Here is a 12,692-nt window from a genome sequence, read left to right as displayed (position 1 = left end):
CTGTTGAACTGAGTGGGATTTACTTCTGAATTCTGTACTTTAATTCTCTAGCTCACCTTGGGTTAATATTTGCCCACTGTTAGTGGAAGATTGTTTTACATGGTTTCCATGCATGTTGGTACTGCACTTCAAGATTTTGGAGTTAAATTTTTCCCTCCCTCCCTATCTTTTTAATTATAGGAGTCAAATATTTTAAGTCCAGTCCAGGATGGGAGCAAGAAACCTCAGATTGACAGTAACAAGAGCAACAACTACAATATAGTTATGGAGGTATGTTGATAAAATGCTTCAAAGTATCAATTAGGTATATTCACTGTGGTAGCAACTCATATTTCCCCTGGCTTTGTATTTATGTACAGCACATATTATCTTTTATCAACAGATTCTGATCCGCTTAAGCAAACTGTGCATCCAGAATAAAAAATGTCGTCATCAGCAGCAGCGCTTGCTTAAAAATATGGGCGCTCACAGTGTGGTGTTGGATCTTCTGCAGATACCCTATGAGAAGGTAATTAACGTTTATGCCAAGTTGAAGAGCCGTTTTTAACCCAAGGGCCACAATAGCTCATAGGCAATCTTCTGGGGACCACATGCCAATGGAGGGCAGGACCAGAGGTAGTTGGGGTGGAGCAACGAATGTGACAGTCACCTTTGTACAGCAGGAGACAGGGGCGAGCCAGCAGTGAAACACCCCCAGCAAGTTGAAGTTAACTCTTTCTTAGCAAAAAGACAATCTTGCACAGACTTGGTGGAGTGTCAGAGACAGCAACTCATCTCTGGTAGGTCTTGCCCCCATGAAGTTGTTGCTGAGACCTTCCCACAGCTGCCTAAGTCATGACTAGCATTCCCCATTGTTTTCATTGGGACCTAAGATGAGTTATCTTAGTCTGGATACAGCTGTGGGCATTTAAACTAGAACTCAGACATTTTAAGGCAACTGTGTGACTACACTTGCAGGAGTAAAATAAAGATTTCCCTGGCTGCTTAGTCATTTGGAAATGTGTCTTTCAGGAACAGAAGAAACTTAGTTGACCTTTCCCTTATCTTTATTGCATTCTAATTAGGGCTTACTCTTTTCTTTTTTAGTTGTTTTTATTCAAGATTTTCTTGGGTTAAAAAAGTACATACATTGTGTCAGGACTGGTCGTTGTCCTCTTCAGATCACCACACAAACGCTTCTTGTTCTTTTATAACTTTTTATTGTGTATTAACAAAACAGTCTTATAAACGGTTCTTAACTCTTCTTCCTCAGAGTCACTTCTTTCAGATACCTTCTGAGCTCTGCTTCTCCATGACCAGCCACCCTCAAAATGGCGAAGGTGCCCTTCCCTTCGCTTTTCCGCTCTTTTTCCTACCCTCCTGGCTAGAGCTGGCTTGGATCTCCCCTCCTCCCAATCTGAGCTAGAACTGAACCCTGGCCTTTCCTGGGAACATCCTGTCCCTCCCTCTTGTTCCTCTTGCTCTCTTCTATTAGATTCACTGCTCTCCTTCCCCCCTTGGAGAAAGCTTTCTCCCTCTGGGAAACTGGAAACTTCTAACTCTTCCCTGACACATCGTCTGTATTTCTGATCATAACGTCCTTTCTACAGATCAGTTAGGCTGTTATCTGATTCTAAAGAAATCAGGAACCAAAAATCAATTCATCAAACTTACACATGAATAAAACAATAGTTTTAAAGAAAAAGCACACTCCTTAAAAAAAACACACACACGCATTATGTGATGATGTATAGTTATGTCACTGTAGGCACCATGTTATTGGGAATATTTCCTCCCCTGTGGATCACTCCAATAAATCAGTTAAATAATTTTAATCAGTTTCAGTTGGTTAAGTGTTACCACTTTAATGATAATTGATATATTCATTCTAGAATGCCTGAAATGATCCCTCATATCAATGCCTCATTTATTAGTTAATTCTGTATGAGTTCTGTTTTAAGTTTCACCAAAAGTATAAACCTGCCCCCTGCAAACCAAATAACTTGTGCAGAGACTTCTTAGCAGTGGCCCTGTTGCCCTGGTCTTGTCCCACAAGAAGCCTAGTAGACGCAAACAGACATGTCCCCCTTCCCCACACCCCAGACTTTGTTGGCATCCATCCTCCTGTCTTGGGAGACAGTGGAGGAGTGCGCTTTTGGGGGTGAAGTCAAATTGTTGGAAGGTTGCAGCACCTGCTGTGGCTATCGAGATCAATATGGGAGAGACATGCTTTGTTACAGGTGGGGCAGATGAAGGCGTCCATTTGTGCTGTTGCAGATGCACCAGGGTGTTTCTTCTCTCTGCGCCTCCTCCTAGTGGTCATTCCTCCTCTGATCACTGCTATGGATGCAAAACCTGTCTCTAGGCACTATTAACTTACTTTATTTTAAATTTCTTTGTAAAAATAATTACAGACTGCAAACTTGTATGAAATATCAAGGTGGTGTACAACAATTTAATACACAAAACAATGCAATCACAAAATGACTGACCTGTCTTAAGAAAATTTAAACAACCGAATGGGCCTGTTTTAGCATAAAAAGGTTTTTAAGGGCCACCTGAAAGTTATTTAGGATTCCTGCTGAATCTCTGCTGGAAAAGTATTAACTGTTTGCTTTTTAGATTTATTTTTAAAGTTTTTAAAGCTTTTAAAAAGTTTTTGTCATATGTTGTCTAGTATTTCTAGTATTGTTTAGTATTTCTAAGATGCCTTTGTTTTAATTCAAGGATAAGTGGGATATTATAAATAAACAAACAAACAAACAAACAAACAGACAGACAGATAGATAGATAGGTAGGTAGGTAGATAGATAGATAGATAGATAGATAGATAGACAGACAGACACATAAGCAAACCAGGTAAACTGAATAAGGTAACATTGATGAACACAGGAAGAAACAGAAACTCCATACCTACAAGGAAGTTTGTTGCCGCTTGAAGTGATATTGTTTATATATTTCCAGTTAAGTGTTTAACTGGTCCATTTATTGTTTTGTTCCTTTTACATTTGAAAAAATGAATTGACACAAAGACTGATGAAAAGATGAATGAAGTTATGAACTTAGCTCACCTGTTCCTTCAGAACTTCTGTCGTGGAAACCCTCAGAATCAAGTTCTACTTCATAAACACCTCAACTTATTTTTAACACCTGGTGTGAGTATTTTGAGTTGATGATAAATCCCTTGCATAACAGTCATTTGTACTACCAAGAGTTGCATTCAAATATACCTAAACATTCAGATACATCCCTTTTCCCTAACAGTGGACCAGGGCAGGAATAAGGAGTCGGAGCAGTCCAAAACATCTGCAGGGCAGTAAGTTGGTGGCCTTCAGATTTGATCACTAGGGCCACCTCCTTTGTTTTCCCGCTGCAAAGAACTGGAAGTGATCAAATTGCTTAGCTTAGTTGTGTGTGTGTTTGTGTGGTATGTGTAAGATCAGATCTTTCAGAAGCAGACAACACAGGAGACTATGCTCTTATCTTTATTATTTTAATTCACTATAATTAGGCCTGTCATCTGATTAAAGAAATCTTAAGTTGGTTATGGATATTATTTATTTATTAATTGGTTGATTAACTAATCACATTTCCAAATCAGATAAATAGGTACCGCTCCGGCGGGAAGGTAAACGGCGTTTCCGTGCACTGCTCTGGTTCGTCAGAAGTGGCTTCATCATGCTGGCCACATGACCCAGAAGCTGTACGCCGGCTCCCTTGGCCAATAAAGCGAGATGTGCGCCACAACCCCAGATTCGGCCACGACTGGACCTAATGGTCAGGGGTCCCTTTACCTTTAAATGGGCCGCAGGTGGCACTGTAGGTTAAACCACAGAGCCTAAGACTTGCCAATCGGAAGGTCGGCGTTTTGAATCCCTGTGACGGGGTGAGCTCCTGTTTCTCGGTCCCTGCTCCTGCCAACCTAGCAGTTCGAAAGCACATCAAAGTGCAAGTAGATAAATAGGTACCGCTCCGGCGGGAAGGTAAATGGCATTTCCGTGCGCTGCTCTGGTTCGCCAGAAGCAGCTTAGTCATGCTGGTCACATGACCCGGAAGCTGTCTGTGGACAAACGCCGGCTCCCTCAGCCAATAAAGCAAGATGAGAGCCGCAACCCCAGAGTTGGTCACGACTGGACCTAATGGTCAGGGGTCCCTTTACCTTTACCTTCCCTTCCCTAAGCCTTGATGTCATATAAGATGTCAGACACAGGAAAATTTGACCCATGACTTGAAAAACCAAGCTGTGGCTAAATGAAGGAGAATTGTGAGCACACTCAAATTTAGAATGTATTTTTATTTACCATGTGACTTTACACCTCCCGCCCCCCCCCCCTTAAAACTATTTTTTCTAAGACTGGACACTTGGGGTTGCTTGCATGGGAGAAGAGTAACATAGCCAGTAGTCATAGCACATGTTAAATAAAATGTGCAAGTATAGACACCCATGGTCCCACCAGTTATCTTTCCTCAGCAGAACGCCCTGTAGCACAACATGATTTCCTTTCTTGGTAGCTCTGCATTAAAGGACCTTGGAATGGGAGTCCAGTTATGACACTTGTCCCTTCCCTTCTAGTCCAGTGGCCAGGACTTGAATTTTTCCTTGGTTCCGGGGTGTTTCCACACCTAAACACCCTCTTTTAATACCCTTATTCTGCTTTGACTACACCCACAACATACCCATGTAACAAGCTTTATATTGGCTAACTTGGTTGGGTCACTTGAGACTCCTGCAGGCCACCTGGTTGCCCTACTGAGTCCGAGGATCTGCTCAAAGGTCAGTCTTGGGTTGTATCTCTGCAGCAGAGCACCTGCTTTGCATTCAAAACATTTGAGGTCAATCCCTGACATCTTCAATCAGAACGGGAAATAAACCCTGGAGCGCTGCTGCCACTTATTGTAAAAAATGCTAAGCTAAATGGACCAAGGCGACAACAGGCATGCAGCTACAGCTATATTGAGAAACAACACAAGAAATGAAATCTCAGATCTATTTTATTTACCTTACCTGGAGGCATTGGGAAGTCTTCCCTGCAGCTTTCTCTGACAGTTCCTACCAGTGCAGTTTTATTATGCGGTAGTAACTTGAGATTCCCATGTGTTCTAACTACTTCAGTCAGAATTTTGTGAAAGCACCATCTTTGCTGTTTTTCTGAGTGGCTTTTTGATTGTTTTTAAATTAGCTTCTTGAGGCTGAAACCATGCGACACATCTTCACAAACAATTACCATCTGTGCAATGAAATTAGTGAGCGGGTGGTGCAGCATTTTGTTCACTGCATCGAGACGCATGGCCGCCACGTGGAATATCTGCGCTTTCTGCAAACCATTGTCAAGGCAGACAGCAAATATGTTAAGAAGTGCCAAGATACAGTAATGACAGAGGTATGTTAACTCAGCTACACTCGATATGTTTGACACATGCAGTTTCTTCTACACTTTCATTATCATCATTTCATCAAGTTACAAGGCGCTTAGCAGTTTCTATATACAGTATGAGTGAAAAAAGATAGGGCCCTATCCTCAAGAAGCGTATAGCATGTGTGTGTGCTGAGCATGTGTAGGTGGCTCTGAGGAAGAGATTTTCAATCTACTGAATCCCTTTTTTATTGGCACCTTTTCATGTACAGAGAACTGTGCTTTTGAATTGCTGCTATCCTTGAGTGTTGCTACATTTCAGGGTGACACGAAAGATCCAGCTCTGAATTTCAACAATGTGGGTAAACACAAAGGAGAGGAGAGAAAATTGGGGGAAAGATATGCAAATAGTGGTACAACAGCTGAATTTCCACACCCACTGTTGCCACTGATTCCCCGTTGATTGGGGAAGGGCCTTACATAGCTCAGTGGTAGAGTATTTACATTGCTTTCAGAAGGTTCCAGGTTCAATCTCCAGGATTTCTTGGTAGGGCTGGGAATGTCACCTGTCTGAAACCCCAGAAAGCCACTGGCAGTCATTGTCAACAATACTGAGCAAGATGGACCAATGATCTGACTCTGTATAATTCATCTTTCCATATTCCTATACTCCAGTGTGGTTTGCCTATATCATAGATTTGGCAGTGTGAATGTTGCCACATATAACTAGGATTTTAGCACAAAGATTCTAATTTGGTGAGGCCTTCTGTAGCGCTCAAAGCAAATAACTATGGTAGCAGGTGGCGATCTGTGCAACACAAATATTTGAATTCCGTGTTCAGACCTTTGTTTATTATAGGGCAATATGTGTTGATGATCACAAATGGATTGGATATGTGTCCATGGGAGTCCATGGGAATAGATTGTGCTAGGATTCTTTAATAAAAGTCAGGTGGAATAAAATAAAATGGTCCAGCTAAAGTAGTGATCCCTCTAGATTGCTTTTGGAGTGAGCTAAGAACATGCTTATTGAAATCAATGAGATTTAAAAGAGCTTAAGTTCTTTGGCTGAATCATACCTCTTATAATCTTACTAATTTCAGTGGGAGAGGTAAGCATCTGGAGAATTCAATCCTATTGAAGTCAATGGGACTTAAAAAATGTTTTCTTCTGACTGGATGATATCCATGTTCAGCAGATGAGCTTGTGACCTCTTTTGCACATAAAACCATGCCAAGGTTTGTTTACTAATGGTTAACTATTACTTGTCCCACAGATGATCAAACAAATTATGGATTTTTTCCGCAGTGTGTGGTTTGTTTTACTGTTGTTCTTGTCTCCTGCCTTTTAGCATGGTGAGCATCTGTGGTGGGGTGGACAAACCAACCATGGTTAGAGATGGATGCTGTCAGGGAAAGGGAGACGGTTAGAGAGACGAGGGGGGAGAGAGGCAATTACAGAGAGCCGAAAGAGCTCATTAGCAGTTTATCATCCGACTCAGAGGAGGAAATAGGGAGGGGGCAACCAGTCCCCGGAACGAGCTACTCACAGAACAAAGAAAGTAGGAGGCGTGCCCTGCACCGATGGGCATGCTGGGGAAAAAGACGTCACAAATCTTCAGTTGAGACATCTGACTGAGATGAGCATGGACGACTTCCGGGTTAGCGCGATCGGCTAATGGCGGATTCCCTCCGAGCTCCGGAGGGAATCGGCTCCATGGAGGACGGGTCTTGCCGTGGCGGCGACGCGGGGACCCTCAGAAACCACAGGCGCTGAAGCCTGTAGACTTGGTGATTCGGCGGGCACCATTTGCGCCCCCCGACCCGCAAAGAAGCCTTTTTAAAGGCTTCGGAGCGGGGGACGGAGAGTGGCGTGGTGCTGTGAGTAGACCGCTTCTTCTATGGAGTGAAGCCGTGAGCCATGGCCGGAGAGCGCTGACTTCTTTCCTTGAACATTTGGATTGTAAAAGAAACAACCCGTGAGTAGTACGGAATTTGGACTTTAAAAAATTCTTTCCTTTGAATTCGGTACGATCGGGGGAAGCGCTAAAAGGAAGTCCGCCCCGCCCCCCCGTCCTGCAGACAACTTAAAGCAAGAATCGGATAACTAAGGTCGAGAGACCATTTCTATCTTTGTGAGATAAAAGCTATTAATTCCACGATTTGGCATTAGAAGTTTTGTGCTGGAGGATAAGAACTGAATTTTAGGAGTTGACGTGCAACCCCCCGGGATCCGGGAGCGATCCGAGAGTGAGCCTGTTGAGGAGACATAAGGAGTTTGACAGCTGTCAAACGAGCTGTCAAAGCTAAAAAAAAATGTTTTATACTATCTCTGCTGGCTAGACTCGATACATTGGATCTTAAGTTGTTGGAAACAAAGAAGATATATTAATAAAGTAACTGGATTGTTGGAGAAAGATTACTAAGTAACTAAAATCCCTCTAGAGGGGGTTTTGAGACATTACAATGGCTGCAGATGGAAAAATACAGGAAGAGCTGGAAAGAATGTTTCTTCTCGTGGGAAGGTTACAAGAACAGAGTACAGCCTTCACTACAGAGATAGCGACCTTGAATTCTAAAGTAAGCAAACTTGTTGATTGTGTTAGCGACTCGACTCAGAATTCTGCAGCCGAATTAGAAGAGACATCTGCAGATTTAGAGGAGTGGGAAGGAGGAGCTGAAGTGTTGCAGGTGGAAAGAGACAACCAGAGGCCTACAAAAAAGAACCACAAGGAAAACAAGATCTGGACAATGAGAATGTGGACTGAAACTAAGAATGAAGAATGGAGTGATCTCTTCATGGGGAGATCGGAAGAACTATGGAATACAAATTTGATTAAGATAAAAGTTGGAGCTTTGGGGACATTTGGATTTAAGAGAAGCAATAAACATGATTTGGGCTCCGCTTTTGAATATGGAGGACTGGTTGGAAGAAACATAGATCTTGCTGGGACAGAGCTCCTCCGAGATTTGACGACCAACCTAAAGGACTACCAACAAAACCGGCAGAGAGGAACTGAGAGAGATTTGAAGGCCTCGGACGTGAGGAATCCAGGCTAAGAACTGATATTATGGACATATTTTGGGGATTGAAACCAGGAAAGGGGGGGGGAGATTTTTTGAATCCAAAGGGTGCATAAGTTTATGCTGTTTCTTTTTTTGTTAGTATGTTTAATAATTATTATAAAATTGGGAAATTTGTGGAAGGGAATTTGAGTCGACCTTAGGAAAAGATGTAAAAGATTTGTATTCTGAATTAATTGAGGTATAAGTTAAATTTGGTTAACGAAGAATTTAGTTAAAAAAAATAGTAATAATAAGGTAAAGGTGGGAGTTAAGAACTTGCTGAATTAACTATTGGAATTAGGATGTAAGAGGGGGAGGTGTGGGGAAGTCAGGGAAAGTGGTTAAGAAAGTAAGGATTTGAAATTTTGCATGTTTGTTTTTGTGTTTGTGTATCTGTGTTGTGTATTGTGTGTTTATATAAAATCTGAAAACCCAATAAAAAATTTATTAAAAAAAAAGAGAGAGATGAGCATGGACGCGTTTGTTTGAACTCTTGTAACTGCTTTGAACTTTTGGTAATAAATCTACAACACAGAAATGGCTGTGTGCCTGGAGCGTTATCTCTGCTAGTTTTGGCAGCATCCACTCTTTACAGATGCTGTGTTTGCCTGTGACATCAAGTCATAGTTGACCAAACCAAGGCAACAAACCATGGCTTCAGATCATAGTTTCTTGGCAGGAAACAAACGAAATTGGGCAGAGTTTAGCTAACAAACCATGGCTTAATAAAACATGGCCTAACATGTGGAAACCAGGCCACTGTTTTTACCGTTCTAAAAGGTAGAAAATAAGTTTGAATTCATGTAAAAATAGCTAGCTAATAAGAATAATGGACAAAAAAGCAATTCACACGTATTTATTTGCCATTTTTGGATTGTCTGTAGATGGAGTAGTTAATGACAGAAGTTTTTAAGTGATTTTGAACCTCATCAGTCATGACTGGAGTGAGGGAATAAGTCATCCCTTCCCATCTCCAGATGCACCTATGTGTGTTGTTATTATGAGGCATAAAAGGTAACTACAGAAATACTGTTAGATGGGTCCCTCCCTATTTAATTTTGAACATATCAGAGCGTAAATCTTCAAACCTTCAGCTCTGAAAGTGGCTTATTCTAACTATGAAGCAAGATGTTACGTGTGTTTTTTTATACAATGGGTTTTGGCCCAAAGGTCCCTAAAGCTATGAACAGCATGTTAATTTGAAATAACTATACAAGAAAAGTATAAAGAATGCAATCAAAAGAATATAAAATAGCAAAATCATAAAATACTCATCAATCATACTGTATATGTGTAGGGAACACCAATTAACACTGCAGCAAAAGCCCTGAAAAATCAACAATCAAGCCACTCCATATCTCATTGTGGGTGTATACACTCCCCTCCTGTTTCTCACCTGAGGGGGACACATTTCACCAACAGGCTGTCCCCCTGGAGCAGAAACTGTCTCCCACTGCAGGGACAAAATACTCAGCAGACAGAATCCTCATTAGCACAACCTGGAGAAGAGGAAAAAGATAATAAAACCAGATAAATGCAACAAAAACAGTAAAATAAAATAAAAACTTAAAATACAAGAACAGAAGAGCAAACTATTTGATTATGATCAAATTAGCATCTGGATTAGCACAGAGATGGGCTCAAACTGCAACAGGAGCATTGCACTGAACTAGAATATTGTTCCATTTCCTGCTTGACAATGTCTCTGCAGGGTTTCAGACAGGAGTCTTTCCAAACTGTATCTGGAGATTCCAGGGATGGAGTCTGGGACTCTTTGCATGCAAGACAGGTGCTCTACCACTGTGCTATATTCCTTTCTTCTAAACTACATTTTTCTAAAGAAAATATAGTTGCAGGGATAAAATAGTTTTAACCAGCCTTCAAAAATTCAACCATGAAGTAAATCTGGTGAGTTCTATTGGGGAGTGAATTTCTGCACTGCAGACCCTACAGCTAAAAAAGCCCTGCTCTTTGTGGCCATAAATCTGGTATTTGATGGAACAGGCAGTCAGAAGTGTATTTCGTAGGTACACTGCGGAATTCAGTCCTCTGAAAAGGTACTAGCTGGCTTCAGAACTTCTCAATCCAAGGACGAAAGAAGAAAGTGGACCAAGCAACACTTGTGGCAATAGGGTTTACCGACAAGTGACTTGGAGGAATTAGAGCCAAAGCTTAAGCTTTCCATCCTCAGCTTGATTCTCTTAAGCAAGCATGCTGCCTTGTCACTCATACACACCAAGTGATGTGCTGCTGGGTTGTGTGCATGCTGCATGACGTATGCAAGTGACACAAGTACGCTGCATAGTGTGTACGAGTGAGGTGAGTGCATAGTGCAGCATGCATGCACAGCCACCGTGAAATTTTGTGGGGCCCTCGGTCCCCTGCCCCCCAGTTGGTGCCCTTGCTCTTAAGTGGTCCCCAGGAAATCTTGTTGCTTATAAATGTTATATATTACACAGTTATATTGTGCTTTATGTGATGCGTAGAAGATTAATGTGTGCGTGCGTGTATCGAAGTGGGGTGGGGGACTGAACTATTTAAACAGATTCAAAGTATTTCTTGTTATAATTTCAGCTAGTTAATGGGGGTGAAGACGTGCTGGTGTTTTACAATGATAGAGCATCATTTCCAATCCTCCTCCAAATGATGTGCTCTGAGAGGGATCGAGTGGACGAAAGCGGCCCTTTGGTTTACCACATCACCCTGGTGGAACTGCTAGCAGCATGTACAGAAGGGAAGAACGTTTATACTGAAATAAAATGTAACTCCCTTCTTCCACTAGATGACATAGTGAGAGTGGTGACTCATGATGACTGCATACCTGAGGTAAGCCAGACTTTACGGCATGCGAAGCATTGTTGTTGTTATTATAATAATATTATTAATTTATATAATTTATATAATTTAATATTATTAAAGATTTCTTAGTTTACAAAAATACGTGCATTGTCTCTTTTTTCAAGTTGTGTTTTCTACAAATCAGTTTCATTTATTGTGAGACATTAGTGTTGCATACAGTGTTAGGTTAGGAAGAAAAGAGGGGGATTTAGACCACATTCTAGTCCATTGGGTGGGGTTTATTTCATAGCCTATGGCGTCCTCCCATTGTTTTTTGATTACGTCAAGGGGGATTGTGGGGTTTTGGAGCAGTGTTTGGTATATTGTGGATGCCACCCCCTTGCTGTGTCCCTCTGGGGTGAGGAGGAGGTTTCCGAAGGTTGTCAAGGGCCTGATTGGTGCTGGTTTTACTAGTGGATTGTTTGAGAAGGCATGCAATTGGCAGTGTGTTAGCCAGGGCATCTGGGTGTCCCTTGTTTGTCTTGTATTTCTTGTGTCAATGTGGGTTTGCTATTTTTGTAGAAGTCTGCTAGGGGGGGATAAGCCTTTGGCTTGTCAGGTTTTTACCTGGAAGTTTTGTGCTGCGTGGTGGCATAGTAGGTGGTGAGCCAGGGGGTTTAGTGGGGATGGGGTTGGGGACAGTTTGCCTGCTTCTTTCTTCCATTCTTTAAGCATGGTCTGTGTTAACCTGTTTAGTGATGTGGGGATTTTCCTTTGTTTGGGAGGAATGGGCATCCTGTGGTGGGGGTATTTTCAATTGTGTCTCTCTCCAGGTGTACCCATTGGTTTGTCTCGTCTTCTAGAATGTAGCGTACTTGCTTGGCAATGTAATATGATTCTATGTTGGGGATTCCCCATCCTCCTCCTGAAGAGGAGGTATTTGGGGCTTATTCTTGTTTTTGTGTGTGAGAAGATAAATGAGTGTATTTTTTTCTGCCATTTGCAAAGTTGGGCTGGGGGAATCCAGATTGGGAGGGTTTGGAATAGGTAGGTTAGTTTTGGGAGGGTGATCATTTTGATCATGGCTATTTTGTCTGTGAGAGTGAAGTTGGTGTTGTTCTATCCCCTCAAGTCTTTGTTAATTTGTCGCCATAAGGGGTTGTAGTTGTGGCTGCATAGTTTGTAGAGGTTTATGATTATTTGTACCTCTAGGTATCTGAACTTGGTGTGGCAAAGTTTTAGCTTGGTGGTGTTGGTGAATTCTTTTTGGGTATGGGGAGGTGGGGTGTTGAAGCACATAGCCTCAGATTTTGCCAAATTTACCTGTAGGCCCGGCACCATTGAAATGTGTTGAGTTCTCTGGTTAGGGTGGTTGCTATGTTTATGGGGTCTGGTGTTGTAACCATTAGGTCATCTGCAAATTTATAGGTTCTGCCTTTTATTTCCACTCCCTTGATGTCTGTGGCTGCTCGGATTCGGATTGCTAAGGGTTCCAGAGCCAAGATAAATAAGAAGG

General features: G+C 41.9%; 1 protein-coding gene and 1 long non-coding RNA gene across 8 annotated transcripts in view; one reads left to right on the top strand and one right to left on the bottom strand.

The window, feature by feature from the left end:
- ITPR2 (inositol 1,4,5-trisphosphate receptor type 2) overlaps window positions 1–12,692 on the top strand; it is a 330,950-nt gene that overhangs the window by 145,772 nt on the left and 172,486 nt on the right. For all 7 annotated transcript variants that reach the window (XM_083464129.1, XM_083464132.1, XM_083464131.1 and 4 more), the window contains 5 exons: window positions 181–270; window positions 383–508; window positions 3,012–3,134; window positions 5,160–5,360; window positions 10,973–11,224. In XM_083464129.1, the coding sequence (XP_083320255.1) occupies window positions 181–270; window positions 383–508; window positions 3,012–3,134; window positions 5,160–5,360; window positions 10,973–11,224 (792 nt within the window). The remainder of the gene's footprint in view (window positions 1–180; window positions 271–382; window positions 509–3,011; window positions 3,135–5,159; window positions 5,361–10,972; window positions 11,225–12,692) is intronic.
- On the bottom strand, window positions 5,529–12,032 carry LOC310688110. The gene is made up of 3 exons (XR_014516784.1): window positions 11,804–12,032; window positions 9,795–9,897; window positions 5,529–5,676 (listed from the first exon to the last, which is right to left on the bottom strand). It is a non-coding gene; the product is annotated as an uncharacterized lncRNA (long non-coding RNA).

Source organism: Podarcis liolepis (assembly GCF_965112155.1).
Source record: "Podarcis liolepis genome assembly, chromosome: 10".
Taxonomy (NCBI): domain Eukaryota; kingdom Metazoa; phylum Chordata; class Lepidosauria; order Squamata; family Lacertidae; genus Podarcis; species Podarcis liolepis.
This window is presented reverse-complemented; position numbering and strand designations above follow the sequence as displayed.